The 23,956-nt window shown below is 35.9% G+C and overlaps 2 protein-coding genes across 5 annotated transcripts in view; one reads left to right on the forward strand and one right to left on the reverse strand.

Moving 5' to 3' along the window:
- Positions 1-22,512, forward strand: part of LOC146992788 (uncharacterized) — a 218,762-nt gene extending 196,250 nt beyond the window's left edge. For 2 of the 3 annotated variants that reach the window (XR_015039012.1, XR_015039018.1), the window contains 3 exons: positions 13,687-13,861; positions 14,145-14,261; positions 14,433-16,626. The gene's annotated coding sequence lies outside the window, so the exon portion shown is untranslated. Of the gene's footprint in view, positions 1-13,686; positions 13,862-14,144; positions 14,262-14,432; positions 16,627-17,707 lie in introns of those variants that run through there. The other variant, XR_015039010.1, reaches the window with a different exon arrangement.
- LOC146992792 (uncharacterized) lies at positions 16,607-23,659 on the reverse strand. Of its 2 annotated transcripts, none has more exons than XR_015039023.1 (2): positions 18,900-19,036; positions 16,607-16,894 (listed from the first exon to the last, which is right to left on the reverse strand). XR_015039023.1 is itself a non-coding variant. In XM_085809292.1 (2 exons), the coding sequence occupies exons 1-2, from the start codon at positions 23,015-23,017 to the stop codon at positions 16,726-16,728; spliced, it is 375 nt and encodes a 124-aa protein (XP_085665418.1). In that variant the 5' UTR covers positions 23,018-23,659; the 3' UTR covers positions 16,607-16,725. The 2 variants fall into 2 exon arrangements, 1 of the variants encoding a protein (XP_085665418.1); XM_085809292.1 differs by lacking the exon at positions 18,900-19,036 and adding an exon at positions 22,812-23,659.
- Positions 23,660-23,956: the final 297 nt, after the last annotated feature.

Consider the following 23,956-nt stretch of genomic DNA (forward strand, 5'->3'; position numbering starts at 1 on the left):
GTAGTGAAGAAGTTGATCAGGCGTGGCGCTGTCTATCGGCCACAAATGAAGTCTTTGTTGGATAAGCAATAATAGCAAATAATAACTTTGGCATATCTTTTACACATTATCGTAGATTTGACACAGTATCGTACAGTAAAAATAGAAAATATTATATTCAAGTCCTAAAAATTTTTGTGCTTTCGTCTGAGGTGATAGTACCTATATCTTAATACTCATAGGGAAGTAGACTGTCACGTGATATATGAATTTAATGATGATAAATTGAAGATGATCTTAAATCTCAAAACATTCCAGTACTAAAATGCAAACAAATACAGCGCATGCGCGATGGCATAGCTGTGAACCTACCCGTTTTTTATGTTGAAACTACCACGCACTGAAGCTGGAAAATTAATTAATCATGTACGTCACATTACTGATATTAGAGTAAAAGTGGTTTCGTACAAAAGCAGGCCCGGACCGACGCAGTGTTTCAACTGCCAACGGTACGGGCATACTCAACATGCATGTAAAAATATGCCCCGGTGTCTCAGATGCGCCGAGAATCACAAATCCTTCCAGTGCCCTCAAAAAGGTAAAGAATTTCCTGCAAAATGTGTCCTCTGTGGAGGAGGACATGCATCCTGTAGTAAGGAATGCCCCAAAAGACCAGGAAATACAGCTATTGAAAAAATTAATGAAGAAGAAACACCAAAAAGTTCCCAAAATAAGCAAGATCAACAGAGTCCGGCTACTCTCAGCCAATCACGTAATTTGGGCACTGCCCCGTACAACCAATCATATGCGGCGATTACCAAGAGCAACCCGAAGACGGTTAACGACAGGAAACCCCTCAAGAATAATAAGAAATCTGTAAATAACGATAAAGAAGATCAATCCTCCAAAAATAAACGAAAATCAGTAAACATAGACACAGAAGAACAATCCTTTGAAGAATTCACCGGGTTCATTACTGAAATTTACCAAATTTACCTGCAATACAAGCAGGCTTCTAACCCCGACTCCAGGCTCAAGACTGCAATGACAGCACTAAAGATATTCATCCAGAACGAGCATGAATAATTACGCCCATACGGCTAATCCAAATACCATGCAACATATTAATTATGCCAAGTTTATGTTTTATAATAATAATGGTATTAAAAATCAAAAAATTGAAATTCAAAACTACATCAACCAGCACAGTCTGGATGTTATTTTATTAAGTGAAACCCACCTCAAACCGAATGACAAATTTAAAATTCCCAACTACAACATCTATAGATCTGACCGTCTTCATAACCGTGGTGGTGGTATAGCTATTCTCATGAAAAAATGCCTAAACAGTACCATCTTTCCTCTTCCCCTTATGAGCTTTGAAGCAAGTGCATGTATTTTGAACAGTGACAATAAAGAATATCTCATCATTGCTGTTTATAAGCCACCCAACAATAGCCTCAACACTCAAGATCTTGACTATATTCTCAACTTAGGTTATCCAACTATTATTGCTGGGGACCTAAATTGTAAACACGCTAACTGGAACTCCAGGCGAAATAATCCAGGCGGAATTATTCTTAATAATTACATCATCAACAACCCTGATATCAACATTTATGGTCCAGATGAACCTACGCATCTTCATCAAATCTCAAATACTTCTGATGTATTAGACATCTTAATTACCTTCAATGTTCCTCAAATACCTTTTCTCCAAGTGTATAAAGAACTTTTTCAGATCACCTACCAGTACAATTCACTTTATATGGCTTAAAGCATGGTCTTCCGCCTATAAAGTGCCGTATTAATTGGGAAAACTATGCTTATCACCTTGAAGAAAACATATCTGCTACCACTAAAATGACTAACAACAGCGAAATTTATGATGCCACAGCCTATCTTATCAGTAAAATCAACGAAGCCCTCAACCACGCCAAATGTATTCCAAAACAGACTAATTATACGCTCCCACACAATATTAGACAGAACATTACAGAGAAAAATAGACTAAGAAAAATTTATCAACGTTCTCACTCCACCCAAGACAAAAGAAGTTTTAATGCTGCCAATCGAAACCTCAGAAAACTTATCCAAGAGTACAGAAACAATTGCTGGGATAACTTCATTGAAAGTCTTTCGCACACCGACCACTCTGTGTGGAAAGTTACTAAAGCTATCCGAAGCACTCCCTCCAATATTGGACCCATTCTTGATGATAATAATACCAAAATTTACGATCATAAGAAAATTGTCAACCTCTTCGCTGATAACTATGAACAACAGTTTAATATAAATAATTTCCCACACCCGAATGATATCAATATTATCAATCACGTGACCGATTTCCTCTGCAAAGATCCTGAAAATCAAAACAACCCGACTTCTCCCAAAGAAATACAGAAAATTATAAAGAAACTTAATCCAAAGAAAGCATCTGGATATGACAATATCACTAATAAGGCCCTGCAATACCTCCCAAGGAAAGGCATCGTTCTTATTACAAATATTTTTAACGCATGTTTAAGACTTAATACATTCCCAAAAAATTGGAAACACGCCATTCTAACTGTCATTAAAAAGCCTGGCAAAGCTGGAAATCTCACAAGTAACTTTAGACCGATCAGTCTTCTGCCTGCGATTGCCAAACTTTTCGAAAGGCTTATCGAGTCTCGACTCACCACTTTTATTAATGAAAATAACATCATCAAAGACCATCAATTTGGATTTCGCCAGGGATTCTCAACGACTCAGCAGATCGCCCGAATCGTAGAATTCATAGGCGAAAATTTTAATAAAAAGGAAGTAGTTGCTGCTATTTTTATGGATGTAGAGAAAGCCTTCGATAAAGTTTGGCATCACGGTCTTATCATCAAGCTGATGAACTATAATTTCCCACCTGCCATCATCCATCTAATCGCTGATTTTTTAAAGAACAGAACTTTTCAAGTTAAGATTCAAGATTCTACCACAAGAAAAATTCACGCGGGTTTACCACAGGGGTCGGTAATTTCCCCGCTTCTCTATAATTTATATATTAATGATCTTCCTAATATTGAAAATATTCTCACTGCATGCTATGCCGATGACACGGCACTTTTATGTCACTCACTTAATCCATATCATGCAAGAAATAAACTACAGAATGCCATTAATTACATTTCACCCCGGTTTAAAGGATGGAAAATTAAAATTAACCCCGAAAAATCAAAAGTGATTTACTTTAAAAAAGGAAATATCCCTCAAGACTTAGAAGAAATTACAATGGACGGAAAAATCGTGTCACGTGACCACCAAGTAAAATATCTAGGTGTTTATCTCGACCAGAAGTTAACTTTCAAATTTCATGTTAATTATATCAGAGACAAAGCACAACGTGCCTTAATGAGCATATACCCTCTGATGTGCAAATATTCGAAGTTAAATATCAACGCTAAAAGAACACTTTATCTACAGGCAATCCGACCCATAATTCTATATGCCGCTCCGGCGTGGGCAGCTACTGCACGTTCAAACCGAGCAAGGCTTCAAAGTTTTCAGAGTAAAACTCTCAGATTCCTCTCGAACTCTCCGTGGTTCGTTAGGAACACTGTCATCCATAATTCTTTAAAGATTTTACCATTAGATGCTGATTTACTAAAGATTACATTCAAATTCTACGAAAAATGGGATTCCTCCACTCACGAAGTTATTAAAAACATAGGGGAGTACGACTATCTAATCGAACAGCCGCATAAACGGCCCAGAACTATACATCATAATGTTAGATGGTAGTTCTTGTATATATTTTATTATTTTCAACTATTTAATCTAGATTTTGTTTCATCTTTATCATCCTTTTCATCTTACTAATGTACGATACTGTGTCAAATATACGATAATGTGTAAAAGATATGCCAAAATTTAGTTGCTATTATAGCTTATCCAACGAAGACTTCATCTGTGGCCGATATAAGTCGCCACCCCTGATCAACTTCTTCACTACTGAAGACTTTGCACTTTTATTACAAGTGCACAGGACTTTTCCAGTTTATGGAATTTAACGAACATTTACAGGTCCTTAGGGGATTGATAAACATGTAGTGGTAAAGGCCCTCGGGTCGAACACCACTTAACGAATGATGATCTCCGATCTCCGATAAAGACAGTAGCCTTGGTACCGGGCAAAGTCCATAATAAGATGAAACAAAATCTAGATTAAATAGTCGAAAGAATAAAATATATACAACTATCATCTAACATTATGATATATAGTTTTGGGCCGTTTATGCGGCTGTTTGATTAGATAGTCGTACTCCCCTTTGTTTTTAATGACTTCGTGAGTAGAGGAATCGCATTTTTCTTAGAATTTGAATTTGATGTTTAGTAATTCGGCATCTAATGGTAAATTCTTTAGAGAATTATAGATGACAGTGTTCCTAACGAACCACGGAGAGTTTGATAGGAATCTGAGAGTTCTTGGATATTCAGTGCGTCTCACGTGTTCTGTAAATTCACTGGTATACTCGAATTGTTCCGTTGGATCTTTGACTTTTTTATAACTCCACAGTGCCGCCGGTGTCAAATCAGGGATAATAGAGATCTAGCGGAATATGGTGCGATTACTGGTATGACTTTAAACTGTTTTGTATCTCACTAGTGACTACGTGTAATAAGGCACGTGTTAGAAACAAATGATATTCTGCAAAGCACAGGGTGCCTAAAATTCGAGAATAACGTACGTTGCCTACCTTTATGCATAACATGTGGCTGTGACGGAAACTGGATGGATGTTTTGCTAGAAAAACTATGTGCCGATGAAGAAATCGGCTATCCTTTCAATCCGTTTTACGCTCTGGCAATTGCAATGGCATCGGCTGAATATCGGGGCAGTTGTTGGTAGACCAGTAAGCACGATTCATATTTAGTTTTCTTGCATTATATTCATAACGCAAAATTTGATTCTTCCTTTTCGGTTTTTGACATTCCGGCAGCATAAATTTGCCACTGTGCTGTATCTTTATCCTGTAACCTTCACACCCGATCACATCGCTACAGAATCATGCTCCTTATTAACCACAGAGCTTTTAACATAATGAGCTGAAAGGTAGACAAATGACGATACGATAAGGATCATTTTTGATTGCTTGATGAACTTGATGCTATCGGCAGCATTCATTTTATGGGGAAGAAGGTGGCATATCGTTTCCGGTGGCTTATGCAATCTGTGCATTCAAGTTTTCCTACAAAACTGGGCACGGTTGGTTTGAATACAGAATCTCTTCGACGAAATTTATGACTTACATTTAAACGGAGAGGAACATGTCAATCATTCGATCGTTTAAATAAACACGATTTGAATTTAAACCCTAACTTTAACATTTTTGAGTTTAAACCCGTACTCGGAAAACCATCTGTTTCCTTCTTAGGTGTCCTTACCACTGTCTCAGGTATAAAACACCTGCAGGCATTTGAAAAAAATGTAAGCACGACTTATTAACGCTGCAACTCTCGGTTGTCATACTCTTAGTAAAAAGCTATGTATTTTGATTGACGCTTCTGATACTTCCACCGGAGCTGTCTTAAACCTTTGACACACTGACAATTATCAGCCATTAGCGTTTTTCTCGCGAAAGCTCTTCCACTGAGCAAAAATATAGCACATATGGCAGAATGTTAGTTGCCATTTATGCAGCTGTAAAATATTTTAGACATCAAAATCAAATTCTGCTTCACCATGGCAAATTAGGCATTTAAATTGCATAGGTGAGTTCAGTATGTACTTCCGGCATATAGCTGGCTCCAGCAACATCGAGGCGGGTGCTTTCTCCCGCATTCAAAACATTGATGCAAATGCACCGTTGGGTTTCGTGGCAAGCCACAGATGACGAGTTGAAACGTCTCAGTGAAGGCCCAAACATTTCATTGAAATTCAAGTCATCACAACTTACGCCAGACCTCCAAGTAATTAATGTACGGCACTTTTATTAACAAACTTCGACCTTACGTACTTCTTGAAACTTGAAAGTCTTTTATTCTTTCCACAATCTGTCGCATCCAGGTATTGGGGCTTCCAGCTCATACAAGAAAGATTTGTCTGGGCGTCTATGATAAAAGAACATTGCTAATTGGACTCGTTCCTTCCACATGCATTATACATGAAAATTTCTGCTAGATTTTAATATATCTGATTTCAGTTTGGATGTATATTGGAAGAAAAGGAATCAAAGTACAAAATGAAAGAGATCGGGCAAAGGATGAGGATCTGGAGAAGCTGACGGTTACAAAAAAGCAAGAGAATCATTGAGCACAGAAATTAGAGGATATCGTTTGTCCTGTACCTCCGTCTGATGGTTACCGATATCTTCTGACCTGCGGCGTCGACAGATTTACTCCATTGCCCGAATCATTTGCGGTACAAGATATCTCTACTGAAGCTGTGGCTGGGAAATTTATCTCTGGTTCGATTTCACGATTTGATGTACCATCAATCATAACAGTTGATCAAGATCGACAATTCCAGTCTCACTTTTTCGCTTCTGTAACATCAATGCTTGGAATACGTCAAATTCGAACTTCGGCGTATCATCCTCTCGCAAATAGCTCGGTGGAACGTTTTTACCGTGATCTAAAAGCAGCCCTAAAGTGTCATAATAACACTTGGACTATATCATTTGCTTTTATGCTTCTGGGTCTACGTTCTTCCTTCAAGCAAGTCCTCCAAGGTACAAACGCCAAACTCCTTTACGGAATGACGCTTCGACTGCGATCTGAGTTCTTTCAATTCTTTTCTGCTCCTGACAAACCATCTTCTTTCCTCCTGACTTTCGAGCGGTGATAAAAACGCTGTCTTCGACTGTTACATCATGCCACAACACAGGAATCTCATTCGTGCTTCCTACACTTGTACTCATGTGTTTGTGCGTACCGACGTGGTAAAAACCTCCGCTCACTCGTATTTACTATGGTCCCTTCTAGGTCTGCTGGTAGCAACAAGCATTTCACCGTTCTCGTGCCTGACAAGAAAACTGTCCTAGGAATTATTCTTCGAAGCTTTCGAATTCGAATTCTCTAATTTATGTGCTCAGTGATTCTCTTGCTTTTTTGTAACCGTCAGCTTCCCCAGATCCTCATCCTTTGCCCGATCTCCCGCTTCCTCCTGGTGCCCTACCAGTCGTCACACCTTCGGAAAGACGTGCCCGCTTGAACACCAGATATTTGTATGTCCTGAGAAAGGGTCATCTGTGAACTTTATTTTGAGCAATAAAGGGTAAATAATCCTTCTTGAGTTTCTGTTCTTTGAGCTAAAGCAATTAATCGCTTATCAGTTCTCAAGGTTCCACACGCTTAGCTGTAAATTCTAGATTAGAACATTACAATGGTATGACATACCAGCATGTTAAGTTTGGCAACGACATTTTGAGACACCCTGTATATCTGAAAAAATTCCAATTCAAACATTTAAATTTTAAGAGAGCTCAAAATTGTACATCACGAGAAGCAGCGTGAGACATTGGAACAGCGTATGTAAAGCAAACAAAAAAGAGTTTTAGGTTTCTAAGTGCGCGATGGCGATTTAAGGAAAACAACAGATGATTAAAATTATGTGAAATAGCTGGTGTCGTCTCATATGCGATCAGGAAGAGGAGAAGGATGTTAATCAACGAAGGGGAAAGTGAATATGTGGGCCAGAGGTTATAAGAGAAGATATATTTTTTAAAGAAAGTTGTTTTTAAGTCTCTGAATATCACTATATCTGGAAAGAAATGAAAAAATTTTTACCTCATATTTTTCGTCTTAATTTCGCAGTCCGTGCATTCAAACTCTGCAAAAAAATTGTGCGTATTTGGTTTGAATAAATATTCCTCTGATAAAATTAACCTAATGCTTCCACAGATTTGCAGTCGTTCGTATAATATGGCTTCACGAGATTGCTTTCGCAAAATCTTATTTTTCCTTCCGTTAAATACGCAGCCAAACAGAAGTCGAGTGTGTATGCGCTTTGTTTGAATCCTGTTGTTTTTAATACAGTATTGGAGCTCAATTTGATGAACACAAAACTGAGTGGATTGCTTCGGTTATTGTGATTACGGCAGAGCCTCGAGGGCCATCTGCTAAGGGGAAATGATGCATTTGTGGAGGACATTCTAATAGAAATAGGCTCGTAGACACGTTACACATGGGGAAAACAACGAAAACGCCCATGCAGCTGGTCCGTTCGTGGAATTTGAACCTCGATTCGAACTACCAGTGTTCAACGACTTTACCACTCGGCCACTGGTGGATGCGAAGGCTAGGAAAATTTATTTGTGATGTTAATAATTATATTAAAAGCAATATACATCAAACTATTTTTGTACTTTATACCAACATCGATATTTGATTTCTCTGGATGTGATTATCATAGAGAAGAGTCTATCCACGGTTTGCCATCCTAGACGATTTAGTGGCAAACGCAGGGCAAGGGCGAGGAAGTCGAAGTGGGCTGCAAAATTTAGGGACGACAAAACTTTCAGAACTTAGAGGAAAAGGGATGAAGGAATTTAGAAAAGCCTCGTATCGGTCCTGACGTAGGCTGCTTATTGCAGGGGGGGGGAGAATGTGGCTACGTATCCCGTGCAAGTTTGTTTTATGTGATTACGGCAAAGCCTCGATCGCTGTTTGCCTAAGGGTAGGGGAGGCCTTTGTTGAGGACGTATTAAGGGAAACTGGCTCGTATACCCGCTACACATTGGGCAAACACACGAAACCAGCTGTTCGCCGTATTCGAACTTCGGACTGAACTACCAGTGTTCAGCAACCACTCGGCCGCTGGTGCGTGAATCCCGCGTAAGACGTGTCCTGTAATTATGTGCACCTTTGCTACTTCCTAGCGCGCTCAATATCGAGCTGTCTGTGCTGTTCACCGTAGGCATCATTCTCTTAGATGAGACGATTAACTGAATCACAGATGGATTTGACTGTTGAATAGTCCTTTTGCACTATGTTATAAAATAGTTAAGGGAAAGATTTAAGCAAAATTACGAATAGTATGCAAATATATGTAGCACAAAATAAAGATTTTTTTTTAGTCTTTTAAGTTTTTTTAGTCCGAATACTTTTTCACAGACAAGAGGTAAATAATGTTTGAAACGCAGGAGATATTTCTTGTGTGAAGCGAAGAAAACTTATAAGTTTTCTTTTAGCAACTGTAGAAATGCGTATTTGTAGATTCATTCGATGAAGTCTCAGAAAAAGAAGTGAAATTCATTAATTCGTTTTTGGAAACATTTTTCATTTCATGAAATAAATCAATCATTTATGGAAGAAAATTAATACTCAATACCGTCTATGAATCAACGTCGCTTTTTGTTATAAGAATATGTAATAAAAAAATAATGGTGAGGCTGAGTTATCTGAGTGTTTATTAATTTAACAGTAAATACACATATTTAATATTTAGAATAAAAAAGTTGGGATTCTAAACCTGTAACAAAATAACTGTAAGGAGAATGATAGGATGTAATGAGTTTCTCCTGATTTCTGAATACTCGGCTCTCTTTCAGTTAACAACATTTTCAGTTCTCTGCGATTAATTAGTTATCTGCAGCCAGTTTCATTTCTGGTTTTCAGAATTGTTACTGCATTAAACCACTTTGCAGTAAATAAGGCAAAAATACTTCGGGAAATTTCTATACAATATTTATTTAATAGAGTCATAGTTACTTCTGCCATTTACCCAGGCTCAGATGAATTTCTTTACTTTGAAACAGAATATTCCGTTAACTAAAATAAAGTCCAGGAACTGCTTCTGTAGCCTAAGGTTTTGGTATCTAAATGTAAATTTAAATTTCAGCTAGTCATATGCTCTTAAGTTTGGAGATGGCTTGAAAATTCCGTAGGAAAATGTATTCTAAAGTCTGGGGTAAATTCATTTTTAAAATATCTGGAAGTTATTATTTCTTAACGTCCAATTCCAAAGCTTCCAAATAGTGGCAATATTAGAGATTCATCTTTGTCATTTTTTTCTACAGTTTTTAAATTTATAAATTATCTTATCTCAAGTTTGCTATAAAACTTTTCCAGAAACACAGAAATTAAATTTTCCGTTTTTATTAGATTCAGGTCAACACCTTGGAGCTGATAACTTGATTTATAAAACTTATTAAACAAATCTATCGAATAAACTACATGTGTTTTGGTTTTATCAAGTCTGCTGTTAAAGCAAAATCTTTTTCTTCAAAAAAGTCTAAAACTTAATTGTAAAATGTGGGAAAACGAGTAAAGCAGATTTTCTGCAAGAACCAACTCACTTTTTTATGAAGAATGAAGCAAGTGATATTTTCATCAGTTTCAATACAGATTTCTTGAAACAACTTATCATTCAAAGAATTACCTCTTATTTAAAATTAAGCTTAAAAGGAGCCTTAGTTGGGTGCAGAGAGTGAAAAAAACTCTATTAATTTCAAAAGTGATCTGACATATGTCTCTTTTTGAAAACCCAAAAATGTTTTTGAAAAGACATGTATTTAACACTAGAACCGCGGATTGGATCATTTTTGACCCAAAAGCAATTTTGTTTCCGATTTTCCTAAAAAGTTCTAACGGAATTGAAAAAAATTTCTTGACTTTTCCTATTTTTATACCAATAACAATGTGTGAAAATATGATACGTTAAATACTTATAGATGTAATGTGTGGGGCCCATGTAAGAGTTTTGTTGACGATCACCGCAAGATAAGGGGCCTGCTTGGCCCAGGGAGTAGGGGTGCCTTTAAAAATGAGATTTCTCTTGAATTTGCTTTTTCTGGTGAACATAATGGCCAGTCTTTTATCCACGTTGACTTGAATTTTCCATTTTATAAGCCAATTCTCTAATGTATGGATGTAGTTTTGTAATCGTTGAATGAATGGATGTACGCATGCACTTTGTGCTGGCATCGCAGTGTCGTCTGAATACATAGCTAATGTTGTGTCATGTGTGGTTGGTATGTCATTCACGTAAATAATAAAAAGCGTGGGTCCAAGTAAGGACCCCTGTGGAACATCAGCCTGGATAGCATGGAGTTTGTGCCAGAAACGTGAATGTCGACGTATCTACCGGTTATGTAGGAATTAATAATGTTGATGACGTAGCCTGGGAAGCCCAGGGCGGGTAATTTGTAGGTGAGAGCATCCAGCAAAACTCTGTCAAAAGCCTTAGCAATGTCTAGAAATAAGCGTATTCAAGGATTGTTTTGCCTCTGATGTGTTTTGTTTTGGACTATTGAATGGAATGTGATGCAATACTACTGTAGCCAATGCGGTAGTCTAATGGGGCACACCTGGTTCTTTATGACTACACAACTGGTTTTTCGCATTGCCTTGCTGATAGTTTGAGTGTCTGTTCGATTTTTGCCACCTTGTTTACCCCCAGAGTTAAAATTGATCTTAGGTGAAAATGGCTGGAAGAAATATACGTAAATTAACAGTTAGCGAGGCCCTCGAATATATGCGGCAATTATGAGAAAATGAATCCAAAAACGATAATGATAAAAAATCAGCAATGATGAATATGTACCTGCAGGTGAAGAAAATATTTCCTCGGATGAAGATACCGTATCTAATTTTCCTGTACAATGTACTAGCAGAAAAAAACACTTCTGGGAAGAAAGAACAATGTGTAAATAAACGTAAAAAGTTATCAGATTCAAATTACGGTGAAGCGAACTCTGGAACGTTTGTTACAAATGATGGAACGTGTTGGGAAATCATCACTTCTGCATCACTTGTATGCATGGAAGAATTGCTGAACGTGATGTTTTCAAAGAAAAGATTGGCCCAAACAGTTATGCAAAGCGAAATATTGAAAATGGCTATGCAATTATAGTTCATGGAGGCTACTTTTAGATGAGGCTATGCTTCGTCATATCAAAAATTGTGCAGAGGAAGAAGCTCATTGGCAACTGGGAAAAAATGAATGGTCAACAGCTTTGACGAACTAGATGCTTTTGTATCAATTGTGTATGCTCGAGGTATATACGGTGCAAATAATATAGAGCTTGATAATCTGTGGTATGTTGTTTGGGGTCCACCTTTTTTCCGCGATACTATGGCGAGAGATAGACTCAGAGAACTTTTGAAATTTCTGCAATTCGACAAAAAAATTACACGGTCTGAACACCTTCAATCAGATAAATTCTGTTTCATTTCTGGAGTTTGGAAGAAATTTATTGAAAATTCGATAACTTGCTAGAAACCAGGAGCATATATATATATATATATTGGTGAACACCTGTTTTCGTCTAAAGCCTGATGTCATTTTACGCAATATATGCCAAGTAAACCAGATAAATTTGGTATCGAGTTCTGGCTTGCAGCAGATGTTAAAAGTAAATACGTGCTCAATGGTTTTCCATATTTGGATAAAGATGAGGAAGGTCCTTAAAACCTACCTTTGTCTGAATACGTCGTTTTGCATTTGATAGAACCTTTCAAAAATAAAGGAAGAAATATCATTACAGATAATTCTTTCACTACACTAAATCTGTCTCAATTGTTAAAAATGAAGATCAGTAGTTTAACTGGAATGATGAAACAAAATGGGAAAGAAGTACCTGAATTTGTGAAAAAAGTAATAATGCCATTGTACAATACATTGTTATTGGAGCATAATGATATAACTTTGACAGTTTATCAGGGGAAAACCAGCAAAAATGTCTTATTATTGAGCTACCTTCATCCCACTGTTGATATCGACAATAATCACCTAAAAAAGCTTCCAGAAACAATATCATTTTATAACTCATCAAAATTTGGTGTCGACGTTGCCCACCAAATGGCTCGGAAATATTCTGTGAAGGCAGGATCAAGGAGGTGGCCAGTTCATGAAAGCCCTGTACCTAACCAGAAAGTGTTGATGTTCATTCTTCACTTCCAAAGTCACAGTTAGTTCTTGAATTTACTCAATGATAATCCTGTATGTGGGTGAAGAGACGGCTCTGATTAGGCTACACAGAGGAAGTGCCCCAAAACCCCAGTTAAACATGCCATACACCCAGCTGAATGCCGTATCCATCTTGTGTGCACAGATAAGAATTTAGAATATATACAGTATTCTCTCAAAGACAGCCATTATCATTTCCAGTGGATGTTTATCTTCTTTAGAAGTGGTTATCATGAGAAGATTTCAGGCCACAGTTGCGCACTGTAGACGGTTTAGTAATAAAAGCAGGCCAGGGCTGGCGCCAAAAGCTGTGCTACCTGTAAAGTTGCACCAGACGGTAGAATTTACAGGTGCCAAACCTTTTACAATTTTTGGAAGAAACCGGGTGCCAGAATTTAGAATTTTCAGAGCTTGCACCGGGCAGCAAAAAGCCTAGCACCGACTCTGATGCATTCTTATTGCTTCCCAGGGGCCGGGGGAGGAAGGCATGTTCTAACCAAACAAAACGCTAGACCAAGGCAACAAACGGATCATGTTGCGGTTACAGGTATCAGTTGCAAATAATATGCTCCTGGAAAATTAAGCAGACGGATGGTTTGAATTCTGCCATATAAACACTTTTAAACTGTGTACCATTTAGTAGCACCTCCCAGTATCACTTGGAGTTTCATTCAGCCTCTTATGGGCCTAAAGTAGCATGCAATGCCTATTGATCGGAGTGGTAATCGTTGATTATGTCAATGAATTATTTCTCTTTCAGTGGTTTATAATGAATTATTTCTAATGTTTAATGAATTATTTCTCTTTCTTTTTAAAATATGTAGAAAGTGACATCACATTCAACCTGCCTCCTTTTTCCTTCTTGAACACCTTGACAACTCAGGTGATTTCATATTCCTGCCAAAAATGGTGAATATGAGTTGAAGATGATGGAAATCATTTTTCATTGCCGATAGGAACATCTGGGAAGAGTAGTCTAGTAGAGAAAGAGAGAAGGCTGTGAGTGTTTTTTAATCCTGCATTCATTATTAAGATATAAGATTAAAAATACATTTTTCCATATCTTCCCATTATTTGAATGCATCGTGATTTCCTAGAACAGATGTAGGAAACTTATTTTTCTCTCAGTAGTTCGAGAACCACTTATGGTTTGTTTTCAAATGCTGGCAATAAAATGATGTTGTATTATTTTTCGAAGTTCATTTTCTGTCTTATGAATTTTTCTGCTTTGTATTAAGAATTCAAAATTAGGATGTAACCTGTTTTAAAACATCTCTTTTAGTGCTGCATTAGTGGTGGTTTTTCATTTCTTTATCCGATGAGGGCTTCTTTCCATGCCTCTAGCTTTTCACCTTTAGAAATCCCAAGAAAGCGCCTGGAGATTATGTTGGCATGATGGGTGAGTGTTTTAATGCTGTTCCCCATTTTCTAGTGATTTAAAAAAAAAAAAAAAAAAAAGGGAAAGATTTTTCCAAATTACTAATTTACATAGGAATACAAGTGTTATTAATAAATTGAAATTGATTATTTCAAATTATTTGCTAGCTATTTATTCATTTTATTTTTTTAGAACTGAATCCCTTTTTTCTGTTGGATGACTGAAATTGAGAGGCCCATCTAACAATCCGGCAAGTACGGTGAATAATACGAAGGTGAAGAAATATAAGTTTTTATAGTCAATTTATTCATTCCATTTGCAAATAATTCTTTAAATAATTTCAATATCAACCTAATATTGCATTGCTTGTTCTAATTGAAATGATGTTAAGAATAGTGTGAGATGCGTGAACTTCGCGATAATGAGTGAAAACTGATAGTTCGTTAATGTAATCAAAATAATAATAATAATTTATTTGTCCAAATCAATTAACTTCTATTTATCGACAGTTGACATCATTTGATATATGCCAACTGTAGTTAATTATTTCAGTAATTATACAGGGTGTCCCGTAAATGTTGCGACAAACTCCTGGGGGAAGGTGGAACTCATCATAAGGATTAAGAATTACATAGGATCCCATGCCCGTCATTGGCAGGAGTAAGTGGTAGCGGATCTAGAAGATGGGAAAGGAAACAAGAGTTTTCTTTCCCATCTTCTACCACTTACCCCTGTTACAAGAAATTGAAACATTTATTGGGCATGAATACAAATGGTGTACAACAGCTTGAATGTTACAACAGATGCTCGAAGTTTGCACCATCAGATGCCAAACATGCCTGACACCGATGGACCATTGATTGCCAGACATGTTCAAACACACTGAGAGTTTCTTTGATAGTAGCAGCTCCATTGATGCGGTGGTGATTTTGTCCAAATAGCTATGAACATCCAGTCCAAATGAGCAGGCGCCCCATCATGTTGGAACGATGTGTTGCGCCTCACATTTCCTGGAACATCGTCAAGGAAGCCGGGAGAATCAGGTTATTCGTGGCATTCAACCTGGATGGTAAAAGAAACAGCTCAAATACGCAGACGCCGAGTAAACTTGCCCGTACTTTAACTTGGAAGTCCTGCCACACACCGTAGGTGTTTTCTTGAGCCTGCAAGTGCTGATCGTGATAATTAAGTACGCCATCCCTGTTGAATGTGGCCTCATCCGTAAACAACACATAAGCTGGGAAAGCAACATTTTTCTTCCAGAACTTTCTTCCAGAAACCACTGTGCGGAAGACACACGTTCAGGATAGTCATCAGGGAGCGGTAACTGATCCCTTTGGAGAAAAAAGGGGTGGTAGGACTAAGCATTCAAGACATGCTGGACAATGGCACGAGACATTCTTAATTGCGAGGCAGTGGCACGTATGCTGGTCTTTAAATTACTCTTAATCCAACACACTTTCTTGCCTAATGACCAAGCGAGTCAATTGTGGCCTGACCTCACTTGTCCTGCCACTTCTTAATGACCCGTAGTCGGGCAAATTTTGATGCAGATGTGCACACAAACTATGGTGTGAATGATGGCTGTCCGGGAAGTGTTCTTAAAAATTTTAAGTTGAATATTTCGTTATAAAAGATGTAATAAAATTTAGTGATTATTTGAAGTTAATGTATTTGTCATCATGTAAACAAATAAAATACACGAGGAAAGAGGTAAAATCAAGAAATACACAGTTTAGAAATTCATGAATGTATTAAAATTTGATAGGTATTAACTTGAAATAAATCATAAACATTATTAAAATAAGCATCGTACTAAAACTGTGCTGATAATTATAGCAATGTGTATAAAAGTGGAGATGTAAGACATGGTCTTTTGATAAGTTGGAAAATATTTTACTGTGCAGGAATTTTATAATTTGTATTAATTTTTCCTGAATTTCATATTTCCCATAACAAATCTGCAGTTATTATTAATTGCTAATAAGTATTTATATAAAAGTGCACAGAGCATTTTGTAATTCACTAGCAGTTAAAGTAGGATTGATTGTCCAGAAATGAACTTCGCCTCTGCCTCTTGCATTGTCTTGACTCCATACTGGCCTGAAGTCTGAAATGAGCAAATATGTTTACATTATGTCTACAGATCTTGCCTTCTTCTCCTGCTCATACTTTTTGGTGTGTGTGTACATTGTGAGAAAGTTAGTATTCAGGATTTGATATAAGTTTTTTTGCCCATCCTAGATGAGAAAATCTTTTCATCATAAGATTAATGTACTACTAATATAAGAAAAGGAGTAAACTGATGTAAACCTTTTTATGTTTAGAAATGTAGTGGCTACTATTCAAAGAATTTCAAAAAAATGTTACTTTTAACTTTAGCAAAAATGTTTATAATAAAATTTGGTCAAAAAATATTACATATAACTTTAGCCAAAAATGCATCTTTGATTATTATAAAAGTTCTTAAATGATAAAATCAAATTTAATTTTCTTGTTCTTCAATATTATCATCAGAGTCCCTGAAAAAGCTCTCATCATCGTTAAACCAATCATTGCCCTGCTCTGCAGCATACTGAATGTCAACTTCCTCCACCTCTCCAGACCGATGACGGATGTATAAGGTGATTAAAGGAGGTGGTGTGTAAAAAAATCTGAAAGAAAAGTTCAATAATAAATTTTAAGTAAACATATTTATACCTACAGAGAGAAAGTGTATAGTTTAAATAACACTATTAAGATTTATTAGTTCACTGTCAGCAAAAACACCATAGACAAAAATTCGTTTGAAAGAGTATTGCCTAAGACAAAATTGACAGGCACAGAGAGATTAAAATTCATCTATGCATGTGCACCAAAATCAACAACATCAAGGAGCCTGTCACAGAACTATGCTTAATGATTTAAACCCTTAATTTAACATAAAGCTTTTAATTCTTATTCTATTTTGTGTTAGAAATATCTTTAAGTTGCCAGTGCCATTTCAAAACAGGGGAAGGGAATATATAAGTCACATGTAATATACGTTTGAATGGAAACTTAATTTGCATTGAAATATTTTATTTTAAAATTATTATTCAAACTACTCAAGAAATCAAAATAATCTATTTCAGTGTAAAATTTTCTTAAGCAATGCAGATTCTCAGTCATATTTTAGGAATTGATGCCTGCCAAAAATATTCAGAAACCGAGCTTCATCAAAACCATTAATATGCAACATAATAATAGTGCTAGCCACAAATTAATAAATACCTCCTCCTAGCAAACGCAAAATAACATCTAACAGAAGCAGTTCCAAATTTGTACCTACCTTGAAACCTAAATCCTATCCTGAAACAGTTAACAACATTAACCCCAATAAAAATTTCATAAAATACTTTTGCATAATGTGGGAGCTCAAAAACATCTTTAGAGGCACTAAATTATCCTACTTAACATTTCTTATTGTAACAACTTTCTACTTTCAGGGCTGATGCCCAGTCGGGATAGTGGTTAGTGATGCTGACTAGCATACCGAAAGAGCCAGGTTCAAATTCCTGAGAAGGCTTGGATGTTTGTAACTGTATAGTGTCTGCACAGCATGGGGGCACTCCAGATATGTACAGAGACAAAAGTCACTCGAGAATTTGGTGTCTGGACAAGGTATGGGAGATCCTTGGTCCCATCCCCCTTGGTATGCTCGCAATCAAAATTGGGGGAAGAACTGAGTAAAGTCATACTGTTACCTGTATGGTGCTTAAGGTTCTTGCCAATGACAAGTGCAATCTTGTATTCTTTTGCAGATGAATTTCATGGGCTTGTTCTGTTGTTACTGTCAGACAAGTGAGGTAACTCACAACACACTTTCCGCTCTGAAATCCCGAAATAGTAAATGCACTTTGATTCCTAATCTTTTAAAAACTGATTTTATTTCGGAATAATATTTAAATCTATGCCTTAGTTTGATTTTTTCCCCTCACACTCCTGTAGTCCATAGATAAAAACTGGATTTATTACCGTGTTACCCTAAAATCAAGCAGTCAAGGACATGGTTAGTGTTTGGAATTATGACCACTAAGATTTACTGCAGGCTGTAAACTTCTTACTACTCTCCATGATATTTTTATCAGTAATAATAAAGATTGCATTTATTTATGGAAATATACAGTGCAGAAATTTTAAATTAAAGCATAATTTAAAATAAAAATTACATTAGAAATATTAAAATAATGGTAACTTTTCATAAAATATTTAAGTATCAAAATGAATAATTATGTAATGAAAAACTCAAAAGGTCTTATGTAAAACATACTGCAAAAAAAAAAAATATATATATATATATATATATATATAAACAGCAAAAAAATAATTCTCAAACTTAAGATTTATTCATGGTAATTTAGTAGCATTTAAAACTCACTGACTGACTAGGCCATATATATATATACATATACAGTCAAAAATATTTTTGTGATGTCTGTAAGAACATATATATATATATATATATACGTGCATCTTGAAATACACTCCCCAAAAGTGAAATTGCAACACCAAGAAAGAATGCTCATAGTATTATGCAAATTGCACGTTTGAGAGTTACGAGATTGATATGCAAATGAATAAAAAAACAGACACATAGAATCATTATAAATCAATTTGTTCAGTATCTAATATTTCCACCTAGGGCAGCGATACAGGCTGCAGTCTGGCGAGGCATGCTTTCAATGAGTTCATTGATGGTTGCCTGAGGTAGCCTTTGCCAAGCCACATCCACTGCTGTAAGCATATCATCCAGGGTTTGCGGCCTTGGTCCTTCGTTAATATCATGCTCAATGACATCCCACAGGTATTCAATGGGATTCAGATCTGGAGAGGCTGCCGGCCAGGGTAGGATGTGAAATCATGTCAGTCTGTTATGAGTATGTCAAGCAACATACAGCTTGGCATTGTCTTGTTGGAATACTGTGTTGGGGGCACACTGCAACCAGGCAGAACAACAGGCTCCACAACTTGCATGACACAGCGGTCCGCTGTCAAACTGCCATTAATGTGTACCAGTGGCATTTTGTGATCAAACATTATGCCTCCCCAAACCATAATGATGGGTGTGACGGTTGGCAAAATTGGCTGTTTCGTAGCGTTCTCTGGGTCGCCACAATGTCCATTGATGGCCGTCATTCCTGACAGACAGAAACGAGATTCATCCGTGAACAAAATCCTATGCCATTCAAAGGTCGATGCACTATGAAGCTGACACCACACAATGCATCTAGTCTTGTGCTCAGCAGTCAGTGGAACCCCTGTGGCTGGTAGCCATGAATGTAAGTGTACTTAATCCTGACGCACAACTTCGATGATCCAAAATTTGCACACCCACAACACGTCATACTATATCCCATACTTATGCTAATTTCCACGTTTTCCTGGCTTCCATTTTGTAGTTGTTATTGCTGCTATGGTCATCCATGTAGCAATTGTTCGACAATGTATGCAGAGAGAATAATTGCATATAAAACTTTGTATTTAGTAATCAATTGCATGGAGTTGAAAGAATGTTTCCAAAACTGTAAAAAATATTTTAAGTATAAAAGATTATGACAAAATATATCTTTGATCACTGTAGGCATTCATAGCTGGTAAAACCTAATTTATGTTTTTGCAACAGTAACGCATTTTGTAAGCAGGCTCTATTTTTAAGAAACGATAGCACACTGAACAAATACTAATTTAGAAGTCAAACAACAAAAATCATCGTTATATTTTCAAAATTTAAACAAGACTAGTTTCAATGGCTTTACCGAACCTCCATCCTGAGTTGAAAAACCGCAAATGAACGAGATAGGATATAATGATTAGATAAGTTAAGACAGCCTGGACAAAAATAAGCAAGTGGTGCCATCTGTTGATGAAACCAGAACTAAAACATAATTTCTTTAAAGGCTGAAGTCAAAGATTGATTGGAATTAGGATGGTTAACTAGAACAGAAAGATTTTTTTGAATGTGAAATGTCTCTAGAAAATCTCGTTCTCCAATGGAAGATGTTTTTTGAATAATTTTGGCAGCAGAAAAATTGAGAGTGTAATTTTCGGAAACAACAATGTTGAGCAACAGAAGACTTTTGTGTTTCCTTTTTTCTAACATATGCCTCATGTTCCTTGACGCGAAATTTTAAGGCTTTCTTAGTTTGGCCAATGTAAATTAAACCACACTGGCAAGGAATCCTATAAATACCCCAAGAATTCATATCCGGAATGGGGTCCTTGAGTATGGAACTCGAAATTTTATTGATGGGAGAATGAACGACCTGAAAGTTAAATTTCTGCAAAATATGTGCAATTTTATAGCTAGTTAATGGAAAGAAGGGAATGACGGCAAAATTTTTATAATCTCCTAAAGCAAGAGTGTGCCTTTTAGTGTGTTGAGATGAGAATTTTTGAACTGCTTGATTAATAATGTTGGGTGAAAAGCTCCTGTCAAGAGCTATTGCTTTTAAATAATTTAGTTCTTCATTAAGGGATAGTTTGAAGGAGCAAACTTGAAGAGCACGGAAAACATAGGAATAAAATGAAGCTAACTTTTGTTTATTCAGATGACATGATTTAAAGTGTGGTGGTAGACAAACTGATGAAGGTTTACGGTAAACCGTAGTACTGAAATTGGATGTGTTACGTGTGACCAGAATACATGTTATTATTGTTGTTTTGCAACAGCATGCATTCAGTGATAACTCATTTCCCACATCTACTGTTTGTACAAGAACTAAAAAAAAAGATCTATACATGTTTTCATCGTCTACAGTTTTACTTATTTGCAGATGATGCTGGAACACCTCCAACAGTAATTTTTGTTTTATGTTCCCACACTCAGCATTCTGCCTGCATTTTCTGACAGTGCAGCAAAGTCTATTTTACTTGCAGGCCCTCTACAGATTCATTTGAAAAGCCATAAAATTGTGTCACCACTATTTTTGTGAATTTGTTGCCATTTCATAAATTTTTATTAACATCCCCACTTTCATTTTCGTTGCCCCTAAGCACGGCTGAAAACAGAACTTCATTAGTCAGTTTCACCAGCCAACGCCTTTTATTTATTTATTTTTTTTTGGCATAATAAAAACTAGTTATTTAAAAAAGAACACAAACAATGGATAAAACCACAGAAACTTTGTATGATCAGACTCTGATTGAATGCCTGGTATCGCTAAACAGGAACATAGAATTTTATGTAGTCAGAGAGTTAATCATGTACAAAATTATGATTTTCCCATTTCTTCTTATTTCTGTCACACATGTTTAATATTGAAATAATTTTTAAAAGAATAATAGTCATGCCAGTTTAAAATATATTACAGATAAAATGAAAAATGTTTCAATGTTGGCTACTATGCTAATAGCTACATTTTTATAAAAATAACACCTCTTACAACATTTATGTCTGTAACATACAGCTACACACTATGAAAACATGTGAAAGTTCATTAGCTACATAATGTTTCCAGCTTGGAGCAATATTGCTGCCTGTGAAATTCAATCTAGGTTGATATTCACAATAGCAAAACCATGCTGGGTAAAGTTAAAAAATACCATAACATAAATATTTTCTTCATTTAAAGGTTTCACACTTAAAAGCCATGTCTGTAACAAATAGCTGCATGGAATAAAGTCACTATAAAAACTTGTTTTATGTAACATCTATGTACTTAATGGTTTGGGGAGATCTGGTTTATTTTTTAATTATATCTATAACTTAAAGTAGGAGCATCTTTTAGATTCCATAAAATATTATTGATTTGGTGCTTTCTATTACAGTGTTTTGTGCAACATTTTGCGCTAGGTAAAATAAATTTGCAAAAATATTGTAAAGAAAACAAAATAGAGAAAAATTTCTTGATTTTATCCAAATAATTGTGTCATTCAGAAAATTACTGCTAAACATCTTTGCATGTATTAGTAACTGAAGACTTAATTATTAATAAACATAAATAAAGTTTTTACAAATTGAAGTTACTTAAAATAGTAAATATATTAAATTAATGCTATGCAGGTTCTGGAAGATTGTGAATATAAATCAAATTTTTACAGAATTTTATAATTTAGTTCAATGTATGGTTGAATGAAGTGCAAAAAAAAAATATGTATAAAATAGATTTGATTCATCATATTGGCTGTCAGATATTGGTGATCTTTTCGCAGCCGCGAATGTGTTCCGTCTAAAAATATATATACAAATTTGCATTGGCAGCATATTTAAATAAGTCTGTATGCAATTTAAAGAAATAAAGTGTTGTATGCAGGTTTGGTAGCAGATGTTTCTTTATTTTATTCTAGGTATGAAATGTTCAAAATTATCAAAACAGAAGTGGTTTAATGCACAAATTCTATTTTAAATCTTGCTAAAATCGTCTAAAGGTCCTGGTTTATAAAGATTTCCAGTTCATTCAGCTAAATAGTTAAATTATTCCATAAACCTGGAGCTCATACATAAAATATTTAAATGGTATAGTATTACAGGAATCTGCTGTGTTTTGATTATTTCAAATTTAATGTTTCTATTATTAAAATATTAGCAAAGTATGTAATAAAAGAACTTACATTCTGTTCATGATTCTGCAAATACAATTGTAGATCCTAGATGGGATTTCTAGGAAGAAATTCCGATTTTCCAGGATGAGGTACAGCATGCAGAGAAGAAGGAGGAAAAAATAATCTATAGCAAGTTTAATATGAGCCACAGCTAATTGAATATGAACCACGGCTAAATCAAAATATCCCACAGCGAGCTCCCAAATAATACTCATTGTTTTAAAAAAATAGTACTGATGGGACCTATAGTATAATAAAAAAGAGGAATCTATAATCTGAGTTATTTCCGTTAAAGGGAAATAAGGTTAAAACATGTATGAGGCTTGAAAGTTACCAATTCAAACAATGCAATTTAGAAAGAGGAACGGGAAGCACATGAGGCTTTCGAGCAACTTGTGTAATTATCGGTTTCTGAATGGTGCGATGGTGATACAGAGAAAATAATAGAAGACTAAAATTAAATGAAACGATGTTTAACTACAAAGCTCAAGATAAGTTGTTTATTGCAGATACATTTTGCAGTTATCTAATATGTCCATCGTATTTATCCAGGTCATATTACGCTCAACGGCAAAGAGAGGTAAAAGCTTCAAAATACATGCATATAACGTTTTACGGAGATCGGAGATCATCATTCGTTAAGTGGTGTTCCACCCGAAGGCCTTTACCACCACGTGTTTATCATTGCCCTAATGACCTGTAAAAGTTCGTTAAATTCCAAAAAAATGGAATAATCCTGTGCACTTATAATAAAAGTGCCGGGTGTCTTCAGTAGTGAAGAAGTTGATCAGGCGTGGCGCTGTCTATCGGCCACAAATGAAGTCTTTGTTGGATAAGCAGTAATAGCAAATAATAACTTTGGCATATCTTTTACACATTATCGTAGATTTGACACAGTATCGTACAGTAAAAATAGAAAATATTATATTCAAGTCCTAAAAATTTTTGTGCTTTCGTCTGAGGTGATAGTACCTATATCTTAATACTCATAGGGAAGTAGACTGTCACGTGAAATATGAATTTAATGATGATAAAGTCAGTAGCCTTGGTACCGGGCAAAGTCCATAATAAGATGAAACAAAATCTAGATTAAATAGTCGAAAGAATAAAATATATACAACTATCATCTAACATTATGATATATAGTTTTGGGT

The sequence above is a fragment of the Stegodyphus dumicola genome, chromosome X2, assembly GCF_044657685.1.
Source record: "Stegodyphus dumicola isolate Sdum_Otavi_A_Nest chromosome X2, ASM4465768v1".
Lineage (NCBI taxonomy): Eukaryota > Metazoa > Arthropoda > Arachnida > Araneae > Eresidae > Stegodyphus > Stegodyphus dumicola.

Coding starts and splice junctions, on each gene's coding strand:
- LOC146992792 (XM_085809292.1), bottom strand. CDS start 23,017: ATGAGTATTATTTGGGAGCTCGCTGTGGGATATTTTGATTTAGCCGTG. Junction 16,895..22,811: donor TGCAGAATCATGAACAGAAT/GTAAGTTCTTTT, acceptor CTTTTCTTTCAG/ATTTTTTTACACACCACCTC.